Source organism: Aulonocara stuartgranti, assembly GCF_965226115.1.
Source record: "Aulonocara stuartgranti genome assembly, chromosome: 3".
NCBI lineage: Eukaryota > Metazoa > Chordata > Actinopteri > Cichliformes > Cichlidae > Aulonocara > Aulonocara stuartgranti.
The window spans coordinates 14,083,073-14,110,551 of NC_138941.1; the positions used below are offsets into that span (position 1 = coordinate 14,083,073).

At 43.0% G+C, this 27,479-nt stretch overlaps 2 protein-coding genes across 10 annotated transcripts in view; both read right to left on the minus strand.

Moving 5' to 3' along the window:
• The window catches only part of LOC309702573 (NACHT, LRR and PYD domains-containing protein 12-like), a 29,110-nt gene extending 11,349 nt beyond the window's left edge, over positions 1–17,761 (minus strand). For 2 of the 9 annotated variants that reach the window (XM_082527172.1, XM_082527167.1), the window contains exons 1-9: positions 17,648–17,760; positions 15,644–15,775; positions 15,467–15,559; positions 14,602–14,703; positions 8,356–8,472; positions 7,391–7,632; positions 5,483–7,274; positions 2,722–2,898; positions 805–981 (exon numbers count right to left, since the gene is read on the minus strand). In XM_082527172.1, the coding sequence (XP_082383298.1) occupies positions 805–981; positions 2,722–2,898; positions 5,483–7,274; positions 7,391–7,632; positions 8,356–8,472; positions 14,602–14,703; positions 15,467–15,559; positions 15,644–15,732 (2,789 nt within the window). In that variant the 5' untranslated portion in view covers positions 15,733–15,775; positions 17,648–17,760. Of the gene's footprint in view, positions 1–804; positions 982–2,721; positions 2,899–5,482; positions 7,275–7,390; positions 7,633–8,355; positions 8,473–14,601; positions 14,704–15,466; positions 15,560–15,643; positions 15,776–17,647 lie in introns of all 9 variants that reach the window. The other 7 variants (XM_082527169.1, XM_082527174.1, XM_082527175.1 and 4 more) reach the window with 5 other exon arrangements.
• Positions 17,762–19,034: 1,273 nt separating this feature from the next.
• Positions 19,035–27,256, minus strand: LOC309702616 (focadhesin-like). Its single transcript, XM_082527251.1, has 5 exons — positions 27,085–27,256; positions 25,914–26,018; positions 20,972–21,073; positions 20,748–20,875; positions 19,035–19,640 (listed from the first exon to the last, which is right to left on the minus strand). Exons 1-5 carry the CDS (start codon positions 27,154–27,156, stop codon positions 19,598–19,600), a joined length of 450 nt encoding a protein of 149 aa, XP_082383377.1. The 5' UTR covers positions 27,157–27,256; the 3' UTR covers positions 19,035–19,597.
• Between the last annotated feature and the right edge of the window lie 223 nt (positions 27,257–27,479).

The window sequence follows — 27,479 nt, forward strand, 5'->3', positions numbered from 1 at the left end:
CATTATTCACTGCTTATTACGCACCAGTCTGCTGTTGTGTTCACTGCTGTCGGCCTCCGAAAACAAAGCCTCATTTCTGCTGTTCAATACTGAAGAAATGTAAACCTTTTAAAATGATGACAGATTACAAACTCTCAGCTGTGTCTGTAATCAAACCTCTGTAACTTTGCTTCACTTCAGCAGCATCAGCTCATGTTCACATGTTGATTCATGGTTTGCTTCAGTTTTTGATGGACTGCAGAATATTTTGAAGGTTATCTGCTATAAAAAGCCAGAACAGGAAAATCTGCTTCATGTGTTTCTGTTTGATCCTCAGTGACTTTGACACAAAGGCCTCTGCTGTGATGATCACACCTCTGATCAAGTCTCACAGTGTCAGCTTTGTTTTTATACATATGGATATGTGCTGATAAATGATCAGAGTTATAATATTTCCCACTGTCTGCTGTGTGCCGTGACCTTTGACCTGCTAAAGACAGTCAGCTGTGGATTATTCATTGTTGTGTCTGATACTTAGAACTGTGAGGAAGAACACTACACAGTTAATCAGGGTCCCCTCTCTCTGAATCAGGAAAGGTGGGCAGGCCGCGTGTGGGCCGCGGGCCATACGTTGAGTCTCACTGTTTGAAATGTGAACATTGTTCTGCTGCAGTCAATGGACTAAACCAGAGAAGAAGAAAACAGACTTTACCATGAAGATCCTCAGTGTGGATCAGTATAATATCAGCCTGATGTCTGCAGTTTAGTGTCAGCACAACTTTCACATCATATTCATCTCAGCACAACTAAAACATGCTGACTGACCTCAGAGTTTCAAGTCCACATCCTGGACTCTCCAGGAAACCACACAGATGCTTCACTCCTGAATCCTGCAGCTTTTTGTTGTAGGTCAGGTCCAGCTCTCTCAGATGGGAGGGGTTGGACTTCAGTGCTGCTGCCAGATAATCACAGCTGATCTCTGACAAACCACAGCCCCACAATCTGTATAAAGAATGAAAGATGTAAGTTTATTAGACAAAGTGCTTGAAATCATTCAGTGTTTCATCATCTGTTCAGAGCTGAAGAAGGTTCAGAATGTAGAAGTTTAGAAAATGGAAACTCCAAACAGCTGAAGCCAACAGGAAGCAGCTTCAAACAAACACAACAAGAGAAAAAACTCTGAATGTTTCACATTAAAGTCGTACATTTATCATAAAAACAGGACAAAGACTTGAAAAAGTCGTGTTTTTCCTTCCAGGAACCACAAGGCTTCACTTTTAAAGGTGAAGTGTGAAAGAAATGGACATATTTGAAGTCCAACACCTTTTTCCAGTCACATTATTAAAGCAGACAAACTACAAGCTCATTTTCATTCCAACAAGTCATCTTCTGACCTGGACTAACAACACTGGTCTCTATGTGCAGCTGGCTGTGAGACCAGTGCTCAGGGAGCGTCTACAAAGTGCAACACTGAAAGAACATCACACACTCATTTGCTTCCATCATCGAACCTGAAGAGGAAACAGAGACGCCTCCCCTTCAAAGTAAAAGCTGCTCCTTTTGGACACAGTATCAAAGAAAGTCTACAGTATAACATAGAAAAGACAGAACAAAGTTTTGGTTGTTGTTAAATTGTGCAGAAATGAAACTACACTAAGCTCAATTATGTGACAGACATTTCATCCCATGTCAGTTTGGCCTCATCCTGGGCCGGATTATCCAGCACACACTCTGACCACAGGCCCAGGGGCCACGCACAGCTGGGCTCCATCCAAGAGACAGGAAACAAACCAACACAATAATAAAAAGCACCATGTGATCTTCTTACATCTTCAAGACAAACACAGTAAAAACATGAGCATATTTGTTTCCTGATAAAATGACGTGACAGGTAGAACAGAGTAAAGTGGTGGTGTTACAGCCTTTCTCCCCTCTGCTGCCGAGGCTGTTAGTCTCTCCCAAACTCAGCTACAGGACTTCCAAATGAATGAAAGCAGCAGAAGTGGCTTTACAAATGAAAGAGGAAGAGGAGAAGAAGAGGAGAGGGCGGCCACCCTGACCATCACTCCAGCTGAAAACATCACACTTCCATTAAAGTTGGTGAGAAAATGTTGAGCAGGATGAGCTGCTGGCTAATCTGGAGGCTGTAGCAGCAGCTCACAGTCACAGTGGATTTCCACTCATGAAAAAGCTCTGGCTGCTTCATTTCTCATCTCATATCAGAGACTTTAAAGCTTCACTGAAGCTGTACTGTGATGCTTCCATATCCCAGTGAGGCCTCCATAATGATTTCAGCTGTTCTGTACACACACTGTGTGCCCTGTATGGCTCAAAGTCTCTGCAGCCTGTTCTTATCTGCTATCATCAGATCTTCATCATCCTCATTCACATCCCTCACACACTCTACAGCCTCATCAGCACTGACTTCATCTTCACTGACTGATGGAGCACAACATGAACCTGTGGAGGCTGAAACACTGTCCTGTCAAACATCTCCCCGTCACCACTCCACTTCTGTCAGCCTTTAAATGAACCCTGCTCAAGTCTGTCACTTCTGTTTGGAGCCAAAAGGAAAAACTGTTGTTCAGTCGTTTGGAAAGACAACATTTCTGAAAGCACTCAAACTTCTTCACATTTGTCTTCAGACACATCCTGAACATTTAGGAACTAAAGAAATTTTCAAACATCAATCAAAGACCTGAAATATAGAAAAACAACAACAGCCGCAGTCAGTGAACTCACCCCAGAGTCTCCAGTTGACAGTTTGGACTCTCCAGTCCAGCACACAGAAGCTTCACACCTGAATCCTGCAGGCTGAGGTTTCTACTCATGTCCAGCTCTGTCAGATGGGAGGGGTTGGACTTCAGAGCTGAGGCCACAACTTCACAGTGAGACTCTTTGAGTCCACACTGAGTCAGTCTGTGATGATAGAAAATATAAAATGTGTTATTATAAAAGCAGAAAATCTGCATTATAAACACAGACTGAATGTATATGAAGACAAAACAGAGTGAGGTCATAATCTGATGAATCTGCTCTTCACATCTGTGCTTCAGCTCCTCTTACTGTGTTTGACATGACACAACGATTGAGTCTCTCTCAGACCTGCAGACTTTTAATGAGAATCTTTGTTTGGCTTTAATCTGCAGATGAAGGAGGAAGATGGTGTCACATTTAGGCTTCCATAATGTCCACAGTCTGTCACTGAGATCTGATCCAGAGTCAGAGTGAAGACACACATTTGGACTGTTTCCTGTTTTGACTCCAGAACATTTTGAATGAGTTCAGCTCAGTGAAGAGTTCCAGCTGGAAAGATGATCTCTGTTTGCTACCTGCTGTCAGGTACGACTGTTCACGTCCACACGCAGGAAAAACCTGCTGACTGTTACCAAACGGAGCAGAAATCTCATCACTGGACAATAATGATGAATGAACTCAGAGCTGCTGATATCAGATCTGATTTCAGGGGAACTAAACACAGAAATGATTGGCTCATTTTAGCTTTCTGAGCCATTATCTGCTGCTGTGTCGCTAGTTGGCAGAAAATGATTTGTATTCCTGTTCAGGGCTTCAGTGTTTATGAGTCCAGATCCAGGTGACAGCAAGTCAAAATGATGTTACCTGTCTGTGTCCAGCAGCAGCCTGTATTTACTTTGAATATTGTTATAACCTGACATGGATCCGTTTGTCTTTGATTGGTTTGTAAATGAGCAGAGTGAAGCTGACCCCCCACCCACTTGAAACGTAAAGGCAAATAGGCGGAGCGGTTAGTGCTACGTTTGTGCAGATTTGTGCAGGTAAAATTAGCGTTTGTGCTGCTACGGTTTCCGAGATATTAATGAAAATGTAAAGGTCAACCAGCCCCCCCACATTACCCAAATCCAACAAAAGTGGTATCAAACGTTTGTGCTACGTTTGTGCTGGTTTGTGCTGCAAAGATTTTCGTTTGTGCTGCTATCATTTTAAAGATATTAATAACAATTTCTAGAGGTCATCAGAGGTCAACCAGCCCCCCCACATTAATTAAATCAAACAAAATGGGTGTCAATCAACTGTGCTACGTTTGTGCTGGTTTGTGCTGCTAAAATTTTCGTTTGTGCTGCTTCTGTTTTAAAGATATTAATGAAAATGTAAAGGTCAAAAGGTCAACCAGCCCCCCCACATTACCCAAATCCAACAAAAGTAGTATCAAACGTTTGTGCTACGTTTGTGCTGGTTTGTGCTGCAGAAATTTTTGTTTGTGCCGTTATTATTTTAAAGATATTAACAAAAATTTCTAGAGGTCAACCAGCCCCCCCATATTAATGGAATCAAACAAAATGGATGTCAAACGTTTGTGCTGGTTTGTGCTGCAAAAATGTTTGTTTGTGCTGCTAACATTTTAAAATGTTTAATAAAATAACGTCTTGATGCGTGCTTAATCATCCAGGTAAGTAAATCCCAAAAGGTTGATCTTTCGCCATCCTACAATGCTGTGATTGTAGCCATTCCCCACTTTCTGTGAATGGTACTCATGGCCATTGATCAATAGGCTTTGATTAGTTGTCATTGATCAATGGTCATAAGAATTTGCATACTAACAATCATGGAATTAACCCCCCAGCACATTGTTCATTCAGTGGCGCTAGTTTCCTTCACTATGCAAATGTACTGTTTATATGGTTGGGGAAACCTACAGTCAGCTGAGACTGAAGAAGTGAGTGACGAAACGTTTCTCCAACTGAAAATGTCCAGATGAACAGAATCAACCTTTTGGGATTTACAAACAAAAATTTTGTAAATGTCACTGTTTCCATTGGACCTGAGTGACGTACAAAGACAGAGAGGGAGAGAAAGGAGAGAGAGGATGGAGACAGCAAAGAGAGAGCAAACACAAACAGGTGAGAGTGGACAGGTGACCAAGGTCAGCAACCAATCAGAGAGCTTCTGTTTGACCCACAGTCACTGATGATGACTGCACATAACCAAGCAGTGTGTTACTCTGATATCAAATATGGATCCTGCTCTTATAATAATGATCATCAGATGATGTTATTGTGTTATTTTGTAGCTGAATACAATGTTTGTGTGATTATCAGTGAAAGAAGCAGTGAGGAGGATGGAGAGAGAGAGAGGACAGAGGGTGAAGTTAGAAACACTAAAAGGATTTTTCATGGATTTCATGGATGATTTGAGTGATTTCCAGCAGGACACTTAAACATGTCAGTGGACGTCCTAAAGAACATATTCACTGATATGAAACGTGTCATTGAACAGGATCAATATCAGTGGAAACATGGTGGAAACAGCTGTGACTGCATGGATGTGACACACTTCAAATCTGTTCTCCACTCTTGGATTTGGGATCCATGGAGCTGCTGCTGAGTCTGTACAATAAAGGAATGGTGTGGAAGGTTGCAGCGTACGGACACAAACACTTTGTGCTTACAATCTGATTTTATTTTCAACATTAAACTACTAACCTACACTGATCAATGATGTTAATGATCACATCTGGACTCACCCAGCCTTTCTGCAGTTCCTCACAGCTGGAATCAGTCTCTGTCGTCCCTGCTCTGATGTGTTGTACTTCTGCAGGTCCAACTCATCCAGAACCTCCTCTGACATCTGCAGCATGAAGGCCAGAGCTGAGCACTGGATCTCAGAGAGTTTCTTCTCTGATCTGTTCTCTGACTTCAGGAACTCTTGGATCTCCTGATGTACTGAGAGGTCGTTCATCTCCATCAGACAGTGGAAGATGTTGATGCTTCTGTCAGGAGAGATTTCATCACTGTTCATCTCCTTCAGGTTGTTGATGACTCTCTGGATGGTTTCTGGACTGATCTCTGTCTGACCCAGCAGACCTACTAAGAGTCTCTGGTTGGACTCCAGACAGAGGCCATGAAGGAAGCGAACAAACAGGTCCAGGTGGCCATTTTTACTCTGGAGGGATTTATACATGACTCTCTCAAGGAAATCATCCAGAGAGGACTCGTTGTATTTTTGTCCCAAGAAGTTCTCCAGCACCTCTGTCTTCCTGCTGGTGTGACAGTGGAACATGTAGACTGCAGCCAGAAACTCCTGAATGCTCAGATGAACAAAGCAGTAGACTGGTTTCTGGAAGATCACACACTCTCTTTTGAAGATCTCTGTACAAACTCCTGAGTACACCGAGGCCTCTGTCACATCCAGACCACACTGCTCCAGGTCTTCTTGGTAGAACATGATGTTTCCTTTCTCCAGATGTTCAAACGCCAGCCTCCCCAGCTTCAGAAGAACTTCCCTGTCAGCCTCCGTCAGCTCCTGTGGACTCGTCTCACGTCCCTCATGGTACTTGTTCTTCTTCCTCTTTGTCTGAACCAGCAGGAAGTGTGAGTACATGTCAGTCAGGGTCTTGGGCAGCTCTCCTCTCTGCTCTGTAGTCAACATGTGCTCCAGAACTGTAGCAGTGATCCAGCAGAAGACTGGGATACTACACATGATGTGGAGGCTCCTGGATGTCTTCATGTGGGAGATGATTCTGCTGGACAGCTCTTCATCACTGAATCTCCTCCTGAAGTACTCCTCCTTCTGGGCGTCAGTGAAGCCTCGTACTTCTGTTAGCCTGTCAACACATGTAGGAGGGATCTGATTGGCTGCTGCGGGTCGGGAAGTTATCCAGACGAGAGCCGAGGGAAGCAGATTCCCCTGGATGAGGTTTGTCAGCAGCTGGCTGACTGATGACTTCTGTGTGACATCAGACAGCAGCTTCCTGTTGGTGAAATCCAATGAAAGTCTGCTTTCATCCAGGCCGTCAAAGATGAACAAAAGCTGAGAGACAGCCAGCTTCTCTGCTGTGACCTTCTGTAATGTTGGATGGAAAACATGGAGCAGCTCCAGAAGACTGTACTGCTCATCTCTGATCAGGTTCAGCTCCCTGAATGAAAGCAGAACCACCACACTGACATGTTGGTTCTCCAAGCCCTCTGCCCAGTCCAGAGTGAACTTCTGCACTGAGAAGGTTTTTCCAACACCAGCCACGCCGTTGGTCAGAACCACTCTGATGGGTCTCTGTTGGTCAGGTAAGGCTTTAAAGATGTCCTGGCACCTGATTGGAGCGTCATGGAGGGTGTCCATCTTGGAAGCTGTCTCCAGCTGCCTCACCTCATGTTGGGTATGAACCTCTTCACTCTGTCCCTCTGTGATGTAGAGCTCAGTGTAGATCCTGTTGAGGAGGGTTCTACTTCCTGTTTCATCACTTCCTTCAGTCACACGTTCACATCTCCTCCTCAGACTGATCTTATGTTCATCTAAAACCTCCTGCAGACCAACATCTGCTGAAAGAAAGAAAAACAATGAGACTAAAGAGAAAGAAAACTCTTCAATGTCTGAACAACACAAGAAGTCCAGTTTTCAGAAATGAGTCCATCAGCAGACAGATGTTCAGTCTTACTTTGTACACAGCTGCTCTGACTGGCTGTCTGCAGTCCAGCTCTGCTTCTGGATCTTTCTCCACACTGGGGACAGGAGGAGTCTCCTGATGAAGCAGACTGGTCCCAGTATGAGGAGATGCACTGTCTGCAGAACCAGTGTCCACAGCTGGTAGAGACTGGATCCTTCAGGACGTCCTGACACAAAGCACAGCAGGACAGCTGCTCCTCCTCACAAACACCACTCCTCTTCCTCTTCCTCTCTCTGTGAACACATTTCTTCATCACTAAAACATTTACTGTCAGTGAAAAACATCCAGATGTGACCAAACTGCAGTTCCTCACAGTTCCTTTGATTTCATCAACACTAATGAGCTGCTCTTCCTGTCTGCCTGTCTCATTAAACACTGAGTGATGAATACAAACTCAACACTTCCTGCAGACTTCCTGACTTCACAATAAAAGCTTTCCATCAGAGAGACAGTTATGACTTTCACTGTTTTACAGCTGCTGTGTGCAGATTATCTGGGTCAGTTCACTCTGAAGCAGCTTAGAAGTGTCCGTGTAGAGCCGTGGTCTGACACACAGAGACTTCTGATTTTCTCTATTTAAACAAACATGATGAAGATGAGCAGGTTTCTCTTCTAGTATAAACTCTGTGTCTCTCTGGCTGGCTCATGATGGCTTTTCAGGTTTTATGTTTTGCTCTCTCCTGCTATGGTTTTGCCTGCCTGGGTGGAGCTTGTAATGGCCTCTCGTTCTTGGTCCACACAGCTATGATGATTACACCACCTGTTGCTGACTCACCTGGGCTTACCGGTAACCATTTAACGCTGCGGCATGGAGCAGTTTGTCGCTGGGACATTGACCCTCCTGTGTTCATGATCTCAGCTCTTTGCTAAGAAATCTCTCTCTAAATTCACCAGTTGGGTTAACTTTGAGTATACTTTGAGTAAATATTTCCCCGGACCTGGTTACAGACGCTTACCTGTGACTCCCGTGTGTGGCTGTGTGAGTGGAGAGCAGGACAAGAGTGACTGAAGAGGAGTGAGAGTGGACTCCCTTCCCTCTTTTCCCTGGAGCCCTGGACCCCCTCCCCAACTCACTGTACATATATAGAGCACTGTGGTTCACCCCTTTGGTAAATAAACTGTCACCTTTTTGTTTGTCAGAACTCAGTCTGTGCTTGAGTTCCTCTGTTAGCCATGACATTTTGTTGGTTCTCTCTCTTCAGGTCCCTGTAAGTGTTTGATCTAAAACATTATATTTATTCTGCTTTGATTGTTTTGTGTGCTGAGGGACATTGTTGCACGATCCACTTTTTCTTATCACTCAAATATCCTGATACTTTCAGAAAGTTGGAGAGCTCTCCTGGCTTGCTTAGTCTTTGCTCTGTACTGCAGTACTTCCACTGGTTTCACTGGACAAGTCTGCATGTGAATCTACAACTGATCTGACATTGTGGCACAAACACAGTAAACAAACACTACGAGCACCTTGTTTCATGTGCAGTGGCTTTCTTCTCATTCTGTTACTGAACACTGTATGAAAAGCCTCTCACTGCCAGCATTCTTCCAGCCCCACGACAACAAGACCAACTCACATCTTCACAACACCAAGAATTTTTCCCCTTTTCTTTGGAGAAACTGAGAAGCCAATAGGATTGTAGCTCAAACTTGCCCACAGTCCTGCTTCATCACTGCTCACTCCTACCTGTGTTGGTGCTCAGTGGACAGTCATTAGGGTTGCCAACTCCCTGAAAAATAAATAAGGGGCACCTCGTGGCCAGGGCCGGGCAACCTAGTTGTCTTCACCCTTCCCAGTGTGGTAGCTCTTTTTTGTGTGTGTGAAATTATTTTTTAACCATTTGACTTGAACTTGATTTAAGCAGATGCATATTCTTTGTGATATGACCATATGAGAAACAAATGATCATTTAGCCATTTATTTTTAGCTCAAAATGACAACATTAACACAGTAAAACAGGTCTCTTTCTTAAACAGAAGCCTGTCATGCTTAACTTTTGAGAATATAAGTAAATCTTTCTTTAAAAGAACTCTGTCCTGCTTAACTTAAAATTATATAAATTAATAGAAAACAATAGAACGAAAAATATTCTTGTAACAGTGCACATTTAGTGCATTTAGTACAATTGGCTTCAGTTGAGGTATTATTTCAGCTTTTCTAAAGCTAATCAGCTGCTCCTGTTTGTAAACCCACTTGTTCCCATGATTACACATCATAACTCATCATCATTATTCATCTATGTATTACTTTTATGTATTAGTCATCTATTTGTTGTAATCATCTATCCTTGCAGTTGTTTATCACACAAAATAAATTATATTATCACACTTCTGGCCACATAGCGCTGATATTCACCGCACATGCCCATATTAACCTTAACCAGAGGGTTTAAAAAACAAACCAGTGTTTACTAGGGGTGCAACGATACACAAAATTCACGGTTCGGTTTGGTTCGATACTTTGGTGTCACGGTTCGATATTTTTTCGATACAAAAAAAATGTTCATGCCTTTTTAATTTGTCATTTATTAAAATTATAAATATATATTTTAACTCAAAAGTACAGTTTTTAAATTTAACCCTAACCCTTGTGCGTGTTTTTTATTTTGACAGCGAATGCGCACCTGCGGACCACTTATGTGCAGCCCTGGTTATTTAGCTCGTCATATTGCAGCCACAGAAATTCTTTTGTCCATGAAACCATAAAGCTGCACTTTCTTTTTGCCTTATAGTCTGATTTGTCATAACTTCTCCGTTTTGTGGTAAGCTTTTCTTTGGCTGTCACTTCTTCACCCTGACCTGTCTTATTTGGCTCAGCAGAACTAAAATATATATCCTGCTGCTTTTACACACTCACTCACATAAGCTCAGCGATTCTCTGCGCGATCAACCTCTCACATGTTTAAGCTTGCTGCGTGAGATTTCACTTGTCATGTTTGCATAGTAAGCTAACAATTAATAAGACGATGTCAGAGGAATTGGTGCACAAATTATCATCACTCACAGATCAGTGCTGTCGCTCTCTATACACAGTTTGCGCGATTGCAAAGTGAAAGCAAAAAAACAAGCGCAAATTCAAACGCGATTTCAATATGTCACATATTGATAGTGGCTCACCGATGCCAATGACATAATTACCCAGCTACATTTCTGAAAGAATGCAAAAGCATTGACATATATTTTTCCTTCCTACAATAGCCCGACGGGCAGGGAAGAGATAGATTTTGGTAGCCCGTCTGAAAAAAATCGCTAGCCCCAGGACGTCGGGCTAGCGATTTTGCGAGCCCTGTATCTGATTGAGGAATCACTCATCTTTGGAAAAGAGAGTTTATTACAGAGAAATGTCTCTTTCCAAAATAAAAGCTATACTATCCGCTTCTTCTGGGCTATATTCTCAGCAGCATATTAAACATGTCAGGTCCCCATAAGGAGAATCATGTGCTAACGGCTGTCTAAATGACTCGGCTAAAGTTAGTAGCATGCTTGTTGTTTTTGTCTTTGCACTAGGATGATGTCGGCGTAAATGTGCAGTCATATTCGTTGTGTTCCCACTAGTGCTTTCAGGTTGATCTCGTTGAAATGACCTTAACGCCACAACACGGCAAATCTCCGTTAACGAGCTACCGCCGATCGCCCCGTGCATGGGGCTGGACGGCCAACACGTTAACCAGCTAACTGCGCTAACACACTAGTTCACACCAATGTAATTGAGCATTGCGTGGCACATCCAACATACTGTTTTACTTTAGTCCATGACTCGCTTACCTTCAGGGTCATACGTCACATGAAAACCAAAATAATTCCAAACGCCAGATCTGAATGAGGGTGGGGGAGGTCCATCTTGCAAGGAGAGCTTAACTTCTGTCTTGCTAGCTTGCCCTGCGCTCTTCCTTCTGACTATGCTGTCTGTGTTGAGCGCTCAGTGGATCTGCGCTGGACAGTGCAGCCTAGGCGGAGTAGTCGAACGCAGATTCACTGAGCGCTCAACACAGACAGCATCGTCAGAAGGAAAGTTGATAAAATAAATTACAAATGTTGTATTGTTCGAAAGCACTGTATCGAACGGTTCAATATCGATACGAATATCGTTGCACCCCTAGTGTTTACATACCATATCTGCTTCTGCCGTGGCCTGGTGGACAAAAAATTGGTTAAGGGTTCCCCGAGCTTTCACGCCCCTCATGTTCTTCATGTGCCCCCACCATTAGAAGCATGCCTATGGAAAAAGTGCGCCGGCACACAGTGCAGTGCGCTTTATAGGTGTTATGGTGACCTTTTCCAGCCAGGTGTTTCCCTTTTCCCATTCCTCCCTGTGCTTTTGCAGCCTTTTTTCTTTCTCTGAGGGGAACAAACATTGCTGCTCTAATGCTGGGCTCACACTGTGCGATTTTTGGCCCATTTTGAGACGATTTTTGAGTCGTGCGACCGATTTGGTGATCGGCCCGATTTTGGCCTTCATCGTGCATCGTGTAGTATACGTGGGGTAACGAGAAGCGATTAACACCTCGAGCAGCTCCCGATCATCAATCGCTCGTGAGCCGCTCACACTGCTCACGCGCAAACACGTAAACGTCGGTGAAAAAGACGGAGCAGCACGGCTGTGCAGCGTGTGATCTGGACACAAGCGATGGAGGCACAACTTGTAGAACTTTGGAAAGCTCATCCGAGCCTTTTCGATGTGGCCTCACAAAATTATCACGACCACAACAACCGTGAAAATAGTTGGATTTACACTGCTGCTCATTCACAGCTGCCTGATCAGTGTTTTTCATTAGCAATTTAGCAAAGTTGATGGTGGTGGTTTGTGTGTCTGTGTGAGTGAAAGACAGAGAGAGAGACAGATTTTCTGTTTATAACCTTCATTTTATGGAGGCACAGTGTGAGCACTCAGGTCGCATCAGAGCATCGGGCGGTATAGTGTGAGACCTGCATCGTGACCTACCAACTTCTAACCCCTGCGAGTCAATCGTGCAGTTTGAGCAGGAGCTGAATAACGTGACTGAAAAAATCGCACAGTGTCTGCCCAGCTTTAGGTGTACTGTCGTCCGAGACTTGCACCGCAGTGTCGGCGTTTGTTTCCCTGTTGGCCATGCTTCTTGTTGTGGTCATCTGTTGTCTTCCGGTATTTTCTCCGCAAGCGACCTTTCCTCGACCAATGAGATGAGCGGTAATCTGAATTGTCATACTCGAATTGTCAGCTCATTGGTCACAAAGCAGGAGAGGGGCTGGAATTATGTTTTCAAACAAAGCGTTAATTCCCTAAACATTTATAGACCACTTTTGATTCTCACTGTATTACGGGACAAAGTGCGTCCCTTATTAGCTCAATACGGGACAAAGTGCGTCCCTTATTAGCTCAATACGGGACGTGTACTTTTGTTTCTAAATACGGGACGATTCCGTTTTTTAAGGGACGGTTGGCAACCCTAACAGTCATAGCCTGCTGCTAGCATGAATGCTAAACGTACTGCTGTGGATGATCAGCAGAAAAACATGTGGTCAGTTTGACTGTTTGCTGTATTTAAAGTGTTTTTCTCAGTTCGTCTGTATTCAAAGTGCATTCGGGGCTTTAGCTGACAGCTCTTTGTGCTAACAAACTAAACTCTCTTAGTTTAAGCCAGCAGACTTTACCAAACACAAAGCCTGCTGCTGCCTCCATGGGTTAGCTTGTGTGACTGGTGTTTGCACCAATGAAATCTAAATCACACTAATGTGTCCTCCAAGGTGTTTGGTGGGAGCACTGAGTGAAACATAAGAGCTCTGGTTAAGCCTCATCAGCTGGATAGGCTGTCCACCCTAGTCCAGGCTTTAACTCAAATCTCTGATTGGCTTTCTAACAATTACCTTGTTAGAACAAGACAGAGACCGTGATCATAGCTCCTCCTGATCTATATTCTAAAATCAGTCAAGTTGTTGCCCCTTTCTGTTCTTCTGCTGAGCCAAATATTCGAAATCTTGGAATAATATTTGACTCTTCTTTGGGCCTTGACTCACATGTAAAGTCTCTGTCTCGTTCCTGTTTCTTTCATTTAAGGAATATTTCTAAACTGCGACATATGGTCTCCTTAGCTGAACTGGAAAAAATTGTCCATGCATTTGTGTCATCGCGTTTAGATTATTGTAATTCCCTGTTTACCAGCTTGGATAAATCATCTCTTTCTCGCCTCCAAGCTGTACAAAACGCAGCACCCACTCTACTAACTCGCTCTACCCAGCGAGCTCACATCACTCCTATTTTATGTTCTTTACATTGGCTCCCAATAGATTTTAGAATTCGTTTTAAATGATTGTTTTAACGTACAGAGCACTAAATGGCCCCAGATTATTTATCCAAGCTTCTCACTAAATACACTGCTGCTCGCTGTCTCCGCTCACAGACTCAGAGTTTGTTGGTTGCTCCCAGAACACGTCTGAAGACGAAAGGGGCGGAGCCTTTCAGTCTGTGGCACCAAGACTGTGGAACAGTCTACCTCTACAACTACGTTTGGTTGACTCTGTGGAATCCTTTAAAAAACAGTTAAAAACTTTACTGTTTAAACAAGCTTTCTGTTGACCAATGCTGTTTACATTGTTATATTTTTCATTTACATTTAAACTCTATATTGTGTATATTGTGCATTTTGATATTTATCGTACTGTTTATTTTAATCTCTGTGTGCAGCACTTTGTGACTACCTGTCTATGAAAAGCGCTTAATAAATAAACTTTACTTACTTACTTACTAAAATAACAAACAGGGCTGTGAGAGCAACTGAAGTGATAAAAATACTGTTTAAAGATAAAAAACACTTTGATGTTCTCTCGTCACCTAACAAAGTCCAAACCCTGTGAACTATTTTAGCTTTAATAATTGTGGATTCAGGTATCCTGAACCCATCTTTGGACATTTGTAATGAAATATTTTAAAACTCCATCAGAGACTCCTGATGTGGCTGTTTGGAGAAGGAAAAGAGGGACAAAGTGGAGCGTCGAGCTGAGGCTTCATTCACTGCAAACCTACAGTTATGTTTCCTTATTTCTGCTGTTTGCATGTTCACAGCTGAAATAAAGCTGCCTCTTTGACTTCATCCTGTTGTGTTTGGGTCCAATCCTGCCTGCCACACAGCGCTACAGGACAAAGTCTAAGATTTTTATCTTTTTAATGAATCTTTGGTCATATTTATCCAGGAAAACACAAACATGTAAAGGAGTCATCACAGTTCTCTGACCTCGTTGGTCCAGGTTCAGCACTGAAGTCTGGAGGGTAATCTTTGGACCCATCACTCCTCACAGACGGACAGCTGGATCCTGCAGACTGTGACCTCTGACCTCTGCAGACACAAACATGTTTTATTCAATGATCAATTCTCTGATGAAGTGATTGAAGCAGCTGTGATCACACAGACTGCAGATAATGCAGCTGTTTCCTGTCAGTAACAGTCCTCTTAGATTAGAGTTCAGCTTTTTACAGGAAAACAAATGTCCCTGAATGCAACAGTGAGACACAGTCTGCCTGTGTGGCTGTGATAGCTGCCGTTAGGAGCGCTCATGTGTTTGCAGTTAGACGAGGAGATGTTACCATCATGGACACGTTAACAAATCCTGCAGCATCACGTGGCACAAACACTTTGTGTTCCTGTCATCTGCAAGCAACAGGAAGTTCATTAATAAAGGCGGGATGGAGATGTGCCTGTGATGGTTCTCCTTCATCCAGCTGTTACACACATCTGGGCTCACACGACGAGCCTTTGTCTAATACAGCAGCTGCTCTCTGAACACTTTTCTGAAGAGGAGCTGCACAAACCTTTGTTTGCTTTCTAGAGCAGCGTATCAAAGTCAAACTACCCACTGCTAGCAGCTGTTTCTATCATAGTTTAGGATCCAGATGTGTGAGGTCTAGATTTACACCTCTGATTAAAATACATAGTTAAAAACAGCCAATTGAGTCCAAATGTGTCTTAAACCAGATAAACTGACAGTTACAGCTGAGCCTGTGTGTCCTTGGAGACACTGCTCTGCTACAGAGATGCATTTTAGAAACCAGGAAACATCAAAATCATTTAAATCAGAGAGTTCTTGTTACTAACAGCTCACCTCTCTGCAGCAGAGACTTTGAAATTAATGAAGTCATCTTTAGACACGTCACTCTGTAAGGACACAGAGCTGGGTGGAGGTCCAGGCGGGTTCCTGTGAATAATGATGGAGCAGTGATGTGAGTGCTGAGCTGTGACATGGAGAAGAGTCATGGACAGTTAGAGATGGTCATCTCACCTCTGAGCTTTGGTCTGGCTCTCATGTTCCCCACACAGAGTGCTTTTAGAGGGAGGGACTCCCTCCTCTCTGTCCTCACACTGATCCATGCTGCTCAATTCACATCAGCTCACACACACTTTCTACCTTCACCTGCAGAGGAAACACAAATCAGCCCAGCGACACACTGACTGACCCACTCAGCATCCACTGATTAATTCAGACACGTTTTAATCCCCAAAAGTTGATTCTGTTCATCTGGATGTTTTCAGTGGGAGAAACGTTTCATGACTCATCCAGGTGACTCCTTCAGTCTCAGCTGACTGCAGGTTTCCAACCTTATAAACAGGACATTTGCACAATGGCTGGGAGGTCATGACCATTGATCAACAACCACTGATCAATGGCCATGAGTCCCATTCACAGAGAGTTGGGGAATGTCTGCAATCACAGCATTACTAACCTAACCCTTACCTGGATGATTGAGCATCAAGACACTTTTTAATATTTTACTAATTTCTGAAGCTTTTTACCAACTTTGATCAAATTGGTCTGCTGTCATTTTATTGTTGACAAAAAGAGATTTTGAGTTTGAGTGTTGACGTTTCCATGTGGGACTGTTGCTGCAACACCAGGATGTTACTACAGAATACACTTTATATTGTGAGCACTTGGATGTTAGTCCAGTGGTCCTAAACTGACACACCTGCACCTGGATTCATTCTGACCAGATTTTAGCCCAACAGTGTTTCATACTTAATACATCAGACACAAACTCTGCAGCTGTCATCGTGTGCAGTGTGTGTGCAGTGTGTGTGCAGTGTGTGTGCAGTGTGTGTGCAGTGTGTGTGCAGTGTGTGTGCAGCGGGACACCGTGTCCTATGAGTGTTATACTACAATAAACAGAGCCTGACCGCGGGCATAAAGAGGGCAAAAACCCACTTATGCTCTAAAGATGAAGTTCTGTTTCTCTTCAAATGAGCCTCAGAGCATGTGGAGGGTCATTGAACGCATCACAGATGACCTCAAGAACAACAGGCTGAAGAACATAAAAACAAACGCAGAGTTTCTGTCTGACGGTTTGAACATGAAACAGGAATTATTGAGCAAAAACGGCCAGTTTATTAATTTATGATCAATCATCAACGCATTCACCTACAATACACGAATGAACATCACCAGTTAAACTGAAAATAACCTGCATACAAATACGACAGCAGACTATAGCGAACGAGCAGAGAAATGCATTTTATAGATGAAGTGTTGGCAGCGACTCTTAGGACAGCCTGTCTCACTGTCAGCAGTTAAACAACATCCACACACTGGAAGCCCGTTTGCGTCACTAAAAAGAAGAAGGATCCAGAACTCGAAATTTCGACTTATTTTCTCGTAATTTCGATTTATTAACTTGGAATTTTGAAAAAACTAACTCAAAATTAAGAGTTAGTGCTGTCAATCAGTCATTTACGTGAATGACGTAATTTCCTTGTTACCCGGAAGCTGAAGCCCTCAGCTACAAATGCTACAGCTAAGACACCAGAATTACAGCCAGTCATAAACGCACAAGTCGCTGATTATTGTCTGTGTGGCTTCACAAATGATGAAATCCTTCTGTTATCAGCTGAATCACATGGCGTTAATATCAGCTAACGTACTCTCGAAAGCGCCGGTTTGTTGCGATGCGGGTTTGAGTGCGCATTGTAGCTGGATTACTGATTGGCAGAACTAACTCGAAATTTCGAGCTACTTTTCTCAAAATTTTCGAGTTATAAGTCGAAATTTCGAGAATGGATCCTTTTTTGTGTCGGAAACGGGCTTCCATAACAGACTGATGGAGGCAGGAGAAGCTGCCTACAGACATCAGTCAGTGGATCCACAGTAACATCGAGTTCAGCTGCTGATCATCAACTGTTTCTGTCTCGTTCCCAGACTCTGATCTCACATAAAACGAAGCAGATTTATGCTGAAACTAAGCTGCACACAGCTGATGTCAGCCAGGAAAACAGTACAGACTGCTAACGTTACCTTAACTTCGAGACGATCAACTGCGCCACAACATTCACGAAAGCGAAAGTAAAAGCGACGGAAGGAAACGATCAGAGAGGCGTTTGAGGGACGGTCAGAGTCAGGAACCTCAGAAACGCATCAGGCTGGAGTTTAATTCTGTTTTCATCTTTAGAAACATCTGGAAATAGTTATAAAAACGCTGCGTAATAAAGAAAAATAGTGTAGATTAGTTTGAGTTGTGTTTAGCTGAGCTGTGTCTTTAATCTGAAGTTCATTTTGTGGAGGAGCAGCAAGACTTTCAGTGTTACTCTCAGAGAAAGCCTCCCAAATGTCTGTTGTCTTAATAGTGGAATTATCTGGAAAATGAACCAGTTCTTATGAGCTGCTTTTCTGTATGAGCAGTCACAGCATTTTATACAGCGTGCTTCATTCACACAAGCATTTCTTTTTCTAACAATGACACTATGATGGATGCATCGGAGAGCAAGTCGGGGTTCCACATCTTGCCCAAGGATACCGTGGCGTGCAGACTGGAGCAGCCAGGGATCAAACCTCCAACCTTCCAGTTAGTAATTCTACCTGCTGAGCTACAGTCTGTACTTCCTGAACATCACACCCTCCTTTTGTTTCTTTATTTCCAGTAGCAACCAGGACCATAATGAACCCTGACTCCCACAGACACTCAGGAGCCACCTGCCCAGTAAGTCACCCGCTAACTGCAACTATCAGAGCCCTGACCTTCTGCAGAGACGAGTCACACTGAACACAGCAAGTGTCCCTGCTCTCAGATACAAAACCTGCCTTTAAAAGTTCAGAGTAATGAAATCAGCAGTTCTGGTTCTAGAATCTGTAGTCTCACACACATGTGCAGAGCACTTTTGTTGTTTTGGTTCACATCGGTTGATATTCTGCTGCAAACAACTAATGAGAACATTTTATAAACCTTTGAGTGTCCATCAGGATCCTGTAGAAACAGTTTCCATCTCAAATACTAAACATCATTATTTACATTCTGTTTATTTATTTTTTAAAGTCCCTCTAGCACAGATTTCTTTAGCTGAATGTCTTTCTGTGTCTTCCATACAAACATTAAACATGAAAACACTCAACACAGCAACACTGAAAGCATTTGAGTGCAACTTTCATTCAAATCAAACTTTATACACAATTACAATAATGGAAAAAAGACAATCTAAATAGTAATACACAACAACCACTGCAGAAATAAATAAAAGAAAACCAAACACAATCCAGACATAAATACACAAATATATTTAAATCTATATATTTATACATTTTAATATGATGTAAAAGAAAACAAATACAAAACCTATCAAACTACCAATATAAAAAAAACAAGACCAGAATCAGAATCAGAGAGACTTTATTCATCCCCAAGGGCCAATTAACATACAACAGAGCAGCATGACGTTGAAGATAAGCACAATAAAAGTGAGATAATAAATACACAGAATATACAGTTTTAAAATTACACAGTTTTAAAATTAAAGTGACTGAAGGTGAATAAATAACTGTAAGTGACTAAAAGTGAGTAAAGTGTTGGTAGTATAAGAGTGTAGTTTATGTTTCTGTGGGAAATGTTCTTATCAGCTGGAGTTAAAAAGCAGAGCTGCTTTGGGGACAAAGGTGGCGCTCCTCCTCCTCTCAGTCCTGCAGGAAATGCAGCGGAGGCGTCGCCCAGAGGGGAGCCATTGAAATGCAGGGTGAAGAATGTGAGAGGGGTCACTGATGATTTTGGCTGCCTGTCTAAGGGCCTGTTGATGAAAACCTGCCAGAGTTCTGACAGGCAGGCCAATGATTTTAGAGCACACTGATGCTGCAGTCTGTTCCTGTATGAAGGCTGAGAGAGTGGGACCAGCAGGTGATGGAGAAGGTCATGATGCTTTCAGGAAGACGTAGTAAAAAGTCATCATGATGGGTGTGCTGACTCCAAAGGAGTTGAGTTTCCTAAGGAGGTTTAGCCACCATGTCCCCTGCATGCTGGTAAGGCCTGGTTAACACACACATCAGCGTGAACAAAGTGGGAAATGTGTTTCTTCTAATTTTGTTACCATTTTTATTTAAGAAAAAAGCATTAAAAGTGCCAGGACACGTGTAAGTAAGTAAATGCCAAACACAGCTTCTTATCATTGCAAACTCTTATGGCTGCAAATGTTTTACAATAAAAGCAAACGTAAGCATTTGTGAAAACAACGAAACAGCTCAATGATTTGCTAAATTTGTACTGTAGCATATATCCAGAGGGTTTCCCAGGTTTTCACTAATGCTGCTAAAAAAGCTGCATGTACATGTTAGCAGGCGTAACAGGCCCCGGGACGATGGACAGTGTGCACCAGCTGGTTAGAACAAAGGAAATAATCAAATAAAATCATCGTTTTATTTCATCAACACACATAAAGGCCAGTTCACAAAAACTGACAAGCGTTAGCTAACAGCTAACATGTAAAGGACGTGTGCAGGAGCCTGGATGCAGTTTGTGGAGTTTATATGATCAACATAGTTTTTGGGTTAAAAGTTAAAACTATAAAGTTATGGCTCACTTGCTTAGAGTTGTATTATATGGGAAGCAGTGCTTACAGACTGACATAGTTTGATTTCTTTTGCTTCAAATGTATGCTTTTATTTTGATAGTCTGGCAGAGACAGGAAGTTAGCTGCCTCTCAGTCTCTCTGTTTGAACTGAACTTTGTAAGACTTTGATCCTTCTGGATTCAGGCACGTGTAGCTGCTCTGGACATTTGTACGGAAATATTTAAAACTGGACTCCTGCTGATTTTTGGAGAAACAGGGACTCAGTGGAGCGTCGAGCTGAGGCTTCATTCACTGCAAAGCTACAAAGTGCATTCATTTATCTTAACAAGCAAAGTTGATGTGACTGAAAAAACAAATATTTCTATGTTTCTGAACTTTCATCAGCTTGCTGAGCAGAAACATCTATGAAGAGTCCAGTCAGTGATTATTACTCATTAGAAGGGAAGATGAAGAATCCTGGTGTTGGAAGCTCACACTGTCTGCACTGTGCATGCAAAGTCCACTGAATGAATGAACCAGTGAATGTAGGAAGTGCCCACTGTTTCTGTAAGTATGGGAGGACCCACCTCTCTCTGCAGATGTCCCTGACACAGGCGGCCCTGGCCAGGATCTGCTCCCACTGGGCGTCCCTCCCCAGCACCACCCTGCTGTCCTGCTGGCTCATTAGACGCTGCAGCTCTGGGTAGACCCGGTCCTTACAGACATGACCAAAGCAGCACACAATCAAAGACAAACAGAAGCTTTGAACACATGAATATGACATTTATAGTAATGCGTTATTATTACAAACCTGTTTTTTCCACAGAGCGGTCATGAGGCGCAGTCCCACTGCTCTCAGCTTGGGGGAGCCGGCCAGCATGTGCAGACTGTGCAGCACGATCGGGAAGCACAGCTGGAATATTACAGCACATACGATCAGAGCCAAGTTTACAAGAGAAACACACGGTTACAGCTGAAGAAGGCAGATGTTAGACGATGACTGCTGGTTTGGAGAGTCCAGCTCACTGACAGAGTGCTTTATACTACAGAGCACTGCATCTATCCCACACAGAGGCTGCTGTGGTGGAGTCCAATCCCAGCTCCTACAAACTGGGTACAAGAAACACTGTCTGTGTTCACACAGAGAAAACTGTGTGGCAGACGTGGGAATTTCTCTTTGTTCCTTTGTCAAAGTGCTAAACATCGAGAGGGGAACATTTCAGTTATGTGCACAAACTGATTTACCAACATTATCCACACACAGTGTCCTGCTAATGGTGCTAATATTTAGCACAGTTTGTTTAATGCAGTGTTTGATTTGTTGCTCTTGATATTGTGCCATTCATTTGTGCACAGAGATGGCGTCACAGAGATTTGATGGACATCAGTCTGATCTCTGCTTTTACACTGATAAACCTCAAACACATCTTTGTTTATTAGGTTCATTTCAGGACCACAGACAGCGCAGGACGATCAGCTGTGCTTTATGGAGCTACATAAACTCAGCTGCATTTGATGTGACAGACATGAGCTGTAGATCACAGATACACACACCCCATCAGCACAGATGTGTTAGTGGTGCTGTTAACACCAGCTGGAGACATTTACAGTTTGTTTTATCCCTCAGGTGTTGTCTAAATATAAGAATGTATGTGTAGGTAAAATACAGTGGGTTGCAAAAGTATTCGGCCCCCTTGAACTTGCACACATTTTGTCACATTACAGCCACAAACATGAATCAGTTTCATTGGAATTCCACGTGAAAGACCAACACAAAGTGGTGCACACGTGAGAAGTGGAACGAAAATCAGACATGATTCCAAACATTTTTTGCAAATCAATAACTGCAAAGTGGGGTGTGCGTAATTATTCACCCCCCTGAGTCGATACTTTGTAGAACCACCTTTTGCTGCAGTTCCAGCTGCCAGTCTTTTAGGGTCTGTCTCTACCAGCTTTGCACATCTACAGACTGAAATCTTTGCCCATTCTTCTTTGAAACAGCTGCAGCTCAGTCAGATTAGATGGACAGCGTTTGTGAACAGCAGTTTTCAGATCTTGCCACAGATTCTCGATTGGATTTAGATCTGGACTTTGACTGGGCCATTCTAACACATGGACATGTTTTGTTTTGAACCATCCCATTGTTGCCCTGGCTTTATGTTCAGGGTCGTTGTCCTGCTGGAAGGTGAACCTCCGCCCCAGTCTCAAGTCTTTTGCAGACTCCAAGAGGTTTTCTTCCAAGATCGCCCTGTATTTGGCTCCATCCATCTTCCCATCAACTCTGACCAGCTTCCCTGTCCCTGCTGAAGAGAAGCACCCCCAGAGCATGATGCTGCCACCACCATATTTGACAGTGGGGATGGTGTGTTCAGAGTGATGTGCAGTGTTAGTTTTCCACACAGAGCATTTTGCATTTTGGTCTCATCTGACCAGAGCAGCTTCTTCCACATGTTTGCTGTGTCCCCCACATGGCTTGTGGCAACATGCAAACGGGACTTCTTATGGTTTTCTGTTAACAATGGCTTTCTTCTCTCCACTCTTCCATGAAGGCCAACTTTGTGCAGTTGTGATGGCATGCCACACATGGTAAGCGCCACACCTCACCACCCGTTGATTCACTTTAGTTTAATTTACAGTCACTACTTTAAAATATTCTTATTGTTCAATATTGTTTCTTTATTAAATGTATTTATTTTTCCATCACACCTTCCAATGTTTATATGGCGTGCACACATATTAACCTTGCAAGGTCAAAGTTCCGTTTTATGTTATATTAATACATCTTTTCTTTGTTTGAGTTACCTGGGGGTTGGCTTCTCCTCCTGTCTGGCAAAAGGTGTAGCAAAGGGCTGAGAGACCTGAAGTACCACTGACAGCCTAATTGGATTGCACCACATGCTTCATTGCCTGGGGGGTGTTTCATGTGTGTTTAAATGTTTTGTATTAGTTGGTTATATGGCAGCCATCTTGTTTTCCCCCGTGTGTGTCATTTGGTTTAGCTAAACCAGTATTTAAGTTCCCCTGTGTGTAGTGATGGCCAAATGAAGCTTTCTGAAGCTTGTATTGAAAAACGGTTCATTACTCGAAGCTTTTAAACACAGTCCTCTCTGATGACATCTGGTGGCCAAAAATACAAAGAGCAGCTTGAATCCACAAAATAAAACCAACTGCTTCATAATGACTGCTCTCTCTACAGAGTGGAGTTCTGTCTGATATTGGGCCACTGTTGCTTTGAACGTGTATTTTTTTGGTGGTTAAAAAAATGTGTTTTATTTGTTTAATAAATAGTTTTGACCAGTAAACTCTCCTTGTTTAAACATGCACCATGGTGTGGTCTTTCTTTGCTTGTGACTTCTTGATGTTAGTAAATACAATAATTGAAAAATACCACGTTACATATAATATATACATATAATAATGTACAACACATTATGGAGTAGGCTTCTGCTCTGAGGTCCTGCCTCCATGCACTTATGCAATTAATCGCTAGACAGGTGTATTTATAAATAATATTATATCAGGGAAATTTTCCCAGACATATTTTTGACCTGGGGGTAGAATTGATTGTGAAATGGAAAGGGAAAATGCTTATGAACTTGCAAATTAAAAACATGATGCATTTAAGGTAACCCTTTTTCATTTTTATTTAAAAAGAGAATTTGTTCTAGTGTGCGATGGCCGAACCTGTTCCTTTTCGTGGAGATAATTTCTCCTGCCTTAAGGAAAATCCTTCACATGGCACAGAGGAGGCTGGAGCGCACAGAAACTGGTAGAGATGCAGTTATACAGTCTACCTGGGCCCCACAAACTATCAGCTAAAGAGAATAAATAAATTCAATTGCTGCACATTTGGCAGACTAACATTTTCAGATTAATTAAACAATAAAATATATATTTTTACAACATTACATGTAAAGAGTCAAGTGGAAGTTTTTCTAAAGTTATTTAATGATATTTATATTATGGAAGCAGATTTTTGACATTTTACCTTTTTCCCGTTTTCAGATATAATAAACACGCACAAAACAAAAGCAAACAGCCAGAACACAAAGCTGGAAAACCCACCCGATTGACCAAAATCCACTCAAAATTCTCCCACACAACAGAACCTCCTCTATTCCTCGCTGGCTCCAAATCTCTCAGTGGAATGATCAGTGGTTCGCTATCTGTCACCATCAAAACGCTCCACAAATCCCGCGAATGATTCACTTCCTTATAAACCATTGAATCAGATACCGAAGCAGTTAGGTTCTAAATGAAGCTCGGACGTCCCCGATCATGTGACTCTGGCCAAACGAATCAAGCTTCGACACAGTGCTTCTGAAGCAGTGTGTTGATTTTTCTGACACACGCACCGGAGCTTCAGCTTCAAGCGGGCCATCACTACCTGTGTGTCATTTCAGCAGGTCAGTTTGTCATATGGTTGAGGTTTTGTTAATTATTATCTTGAGTTTAGTCTATTGAGTTGACCTCTTTTATTGGTCTGCCTGTTTAAGTTTTGGCTTTGTTAAATATATTTTCATATTTTTGGGTCAATAAAACCCCTTTTTTGAATTAAAACCACCTGTGTCCTTTATGCTTTACTGCTTGGTCCCTGACAGCAGTGCACGACTAATAGTTGTCCTATGGACAGATTCCCCCACCTGAGCTGTGGATCTCTGCAGCTCGTCCAGAGTCACCATGGGCCTCTTGGCTGCATTTCTGATCAGCGCTCTCCTTGTTCGGCCTGTGAGTTTAGGTGGACGGCCTTGTCTTGGTAGGTTTACAGTTGTGCCATACTCCTTCCATTTCTGAATGATCACTTGAACAGTGCTCCGTGGGATGTTCAAGGCTTGGGAAACCTTTTTGTAACCTAAGCCTGCTTTAAATTTCTCAGTAACTTTATCCCTGACCTGTCTGCTGTGTTCTTTGGACTTCATGGTGTTGTTGCTCCCAATATTCTCTTAGACAACCTCTGAGGCCGTCACAGAGCAGCTGTATTTGTACTGACATTAGATTACACACAGGTGCACTCTGTTTAATCATTAGCACTCATCAGGCAACGTCTATGGGCAACTGACTGCACTCAGACCAAAGGGGGCTGAATAATTACACACACCCCACTTTGCAGTTATTGATTTGTAACAAATGTTTGGAATCATGTCTGATTTTCGTTCCACTTCTCACGTGTGCACCACTTTGTGTTGGTCTTTCACGTGGAATTCCAATAAAATTGATTCATGTTTGTGGCTGAAATGTGACAAAATGTGGGAAAGTTCAAGGTGGCCGAATACTTTTGCAAACCACTGTATTGTACTTCCAGTCCCAGATTGGAGCCTTTGGATCATGTAACCTCTGTTTATATGATTTCATTACAAAGCTGGGGCTGTTCTATTAGCAAATTACTGGCAACCAAAAATCTCATGTTGCTCTGAACTGAGCAGCTCCTGGCAGACTGAAATGACGGCTTTGCAACTTAAATCACCCAAAAATCTAAACTAACATCTATCGCTGCTATTGGTGGATTGTGCTCACAGGCTGGTATTTGGGACACGCGGGTCCCTGGTTTTTAAACTCTAGGAGCCTCCTGGATGAAGAGAAGCTCCTCAGACTACATGACCTGGATGACCCCACAGATAAAAGCTCACATGTGTGTATGATGGACTAAAACACACTGTGAGCGCTCAGATGAAGTAGAAAGGTGCTGCTGATGTTCCAGCCCCGTCTCCAGACGCTCACAGTCAGTACAGATTCTTCTTAGTCGTGCTGCGTACCTTATGAGTGCCGAGGTTTGGCAGGCTTGTGAGAACAGCGTGAGCCAGGACGGGATTCTTTTCTTTGGTCAGTTTGAACAAAAGAAGCAGCACGAGGGGCGGGACCTGCAGAGGGAAACACCCACATCAGCAAACACACCAACCAAACATTAAATGCACTTTGTCAGACCGTACAGAGGCTGCATCACTGACCTGTACGTGCACACAAACCGACAGCTTCACAGGATGTTCAGCATAAACAGATAGAGCAGGGTTGAGTCTGCCCTTGTGATACTAAATGTGTGGTGCCCATCTTGTACTCTGCAGTCAGTTAAAGCTTCATAGATCACACATGAAGTCCTGACACTTTAGTATGAGACAGGTTACAAATAAGGAAACAGTGAGACAGCATCACGGTCCTTAGGTACACCACGCTGCTGTGCAGTGTCACAGCTTAATTACCACCACACACCTAATGGCACTCCGAGCCTTAACTGTTGCAGAGCGACCGCTTCACCTGCACGGCCCGAGAGCGAGAGGGAGGGGCAAAGAAAATAAAGCTGAGCGATGACACGTTTAATGCTGTCGAGCCAAAAACATCACTTTGAATCAAAATCACTGCAGTAAATCATCATTTAGGTTTCATAGTGGTTAGCTTCTGGCTTTTCCTGTAACAAAGACCTGCTGCTGCACGTTTAACATGACAAGTATGAGCGAGCAGAGATCTCCAGAGGACTCAAATATGCCAACAACCTTCAACCAGTGCATCCAAACACCAGTGTGTGCAGCACTCTGGGAGCAATTAGAGCAGAAGGTGAATCCTCTGGGGCCCGGTGCACGCTTGAGTAATGAGGGGTAAACTTCACACTTCATCTGCAGCTAGTGACTCCAACACAAGTCCAGAGGGAGGTCTGTCCCCTTAGAGCACTCCCTAACCTCTCCCTTTATACGGCAGCAGATCAGCAGCAATCACACAGCAGTGACAGCTTTTATCTTCCTGCTGATCTGAACCATTTCAAAGTCATGTGTTGGTGCCAAAACACCAGGTTATCAACATGTGTTTCCTGCTCTTAGAAAGACAAACACAAGCTAGCTCCCTTACATACAACATATCTACATGTCAGAGGGAACAACATGCATTACTTTATATTCAGTCCACAGATTTAAGAGAACAGTTGTGTGGGTTATCTACCTGGCAGGGGTCGGCAGCAGCGACAGCCTGGCTTGCTTTCAAAGCCAGCTGGCAGATGTTTTCCTGACCCATGATGATGAGATAAGTCACAATCAGGACAAGAGAGGAGGACAGGCGCTGGCTGGACGACAGGGTGGAGCTGACCGCCAACAGCCAATCGGTCGCTGCTGCTGGATTGTTGGCCACTTTGCGCAGTACCGACAAATAGGGATGGGTATTGATACGATTTTCACGATTCCGGTTCCATTTTCGATTCTTTATCGATTCTGTTTAAAAAAGGAGAACACTAAGGTCGATTAGCTCAGAACTTTGTTTTATATCTTCTCTTTGAACAAGATAGAAATTTAGGAGTAACATGGCCTTACAAACCCAACAGTGAGATCTTAAGAGATCCA

Coding starts and splice junctions, on each gene's coding strand:
- LOC309702616 (XM_082527251.1), bottom strand. CDS start 27,156: ATGGGTCAGGAAAACATCTGCCAGCTGGCTTTGAAAGCAAGCCAGGCT. Junction 20,876..20,971: donor CCGCTCTGTGGAAAAAACAG/GTTTGTAATAAT, acceptor CATGTCTGTAAG/GACCGGGTCTACCCAGAGCT. Junction 19,641..20,747: donor AGGGACATCTGCAGAGAGAG/GTGGGTCCTCCC, acceptor TGTGTTAACCAG/GCCTTACCAGCATGCAGGGG.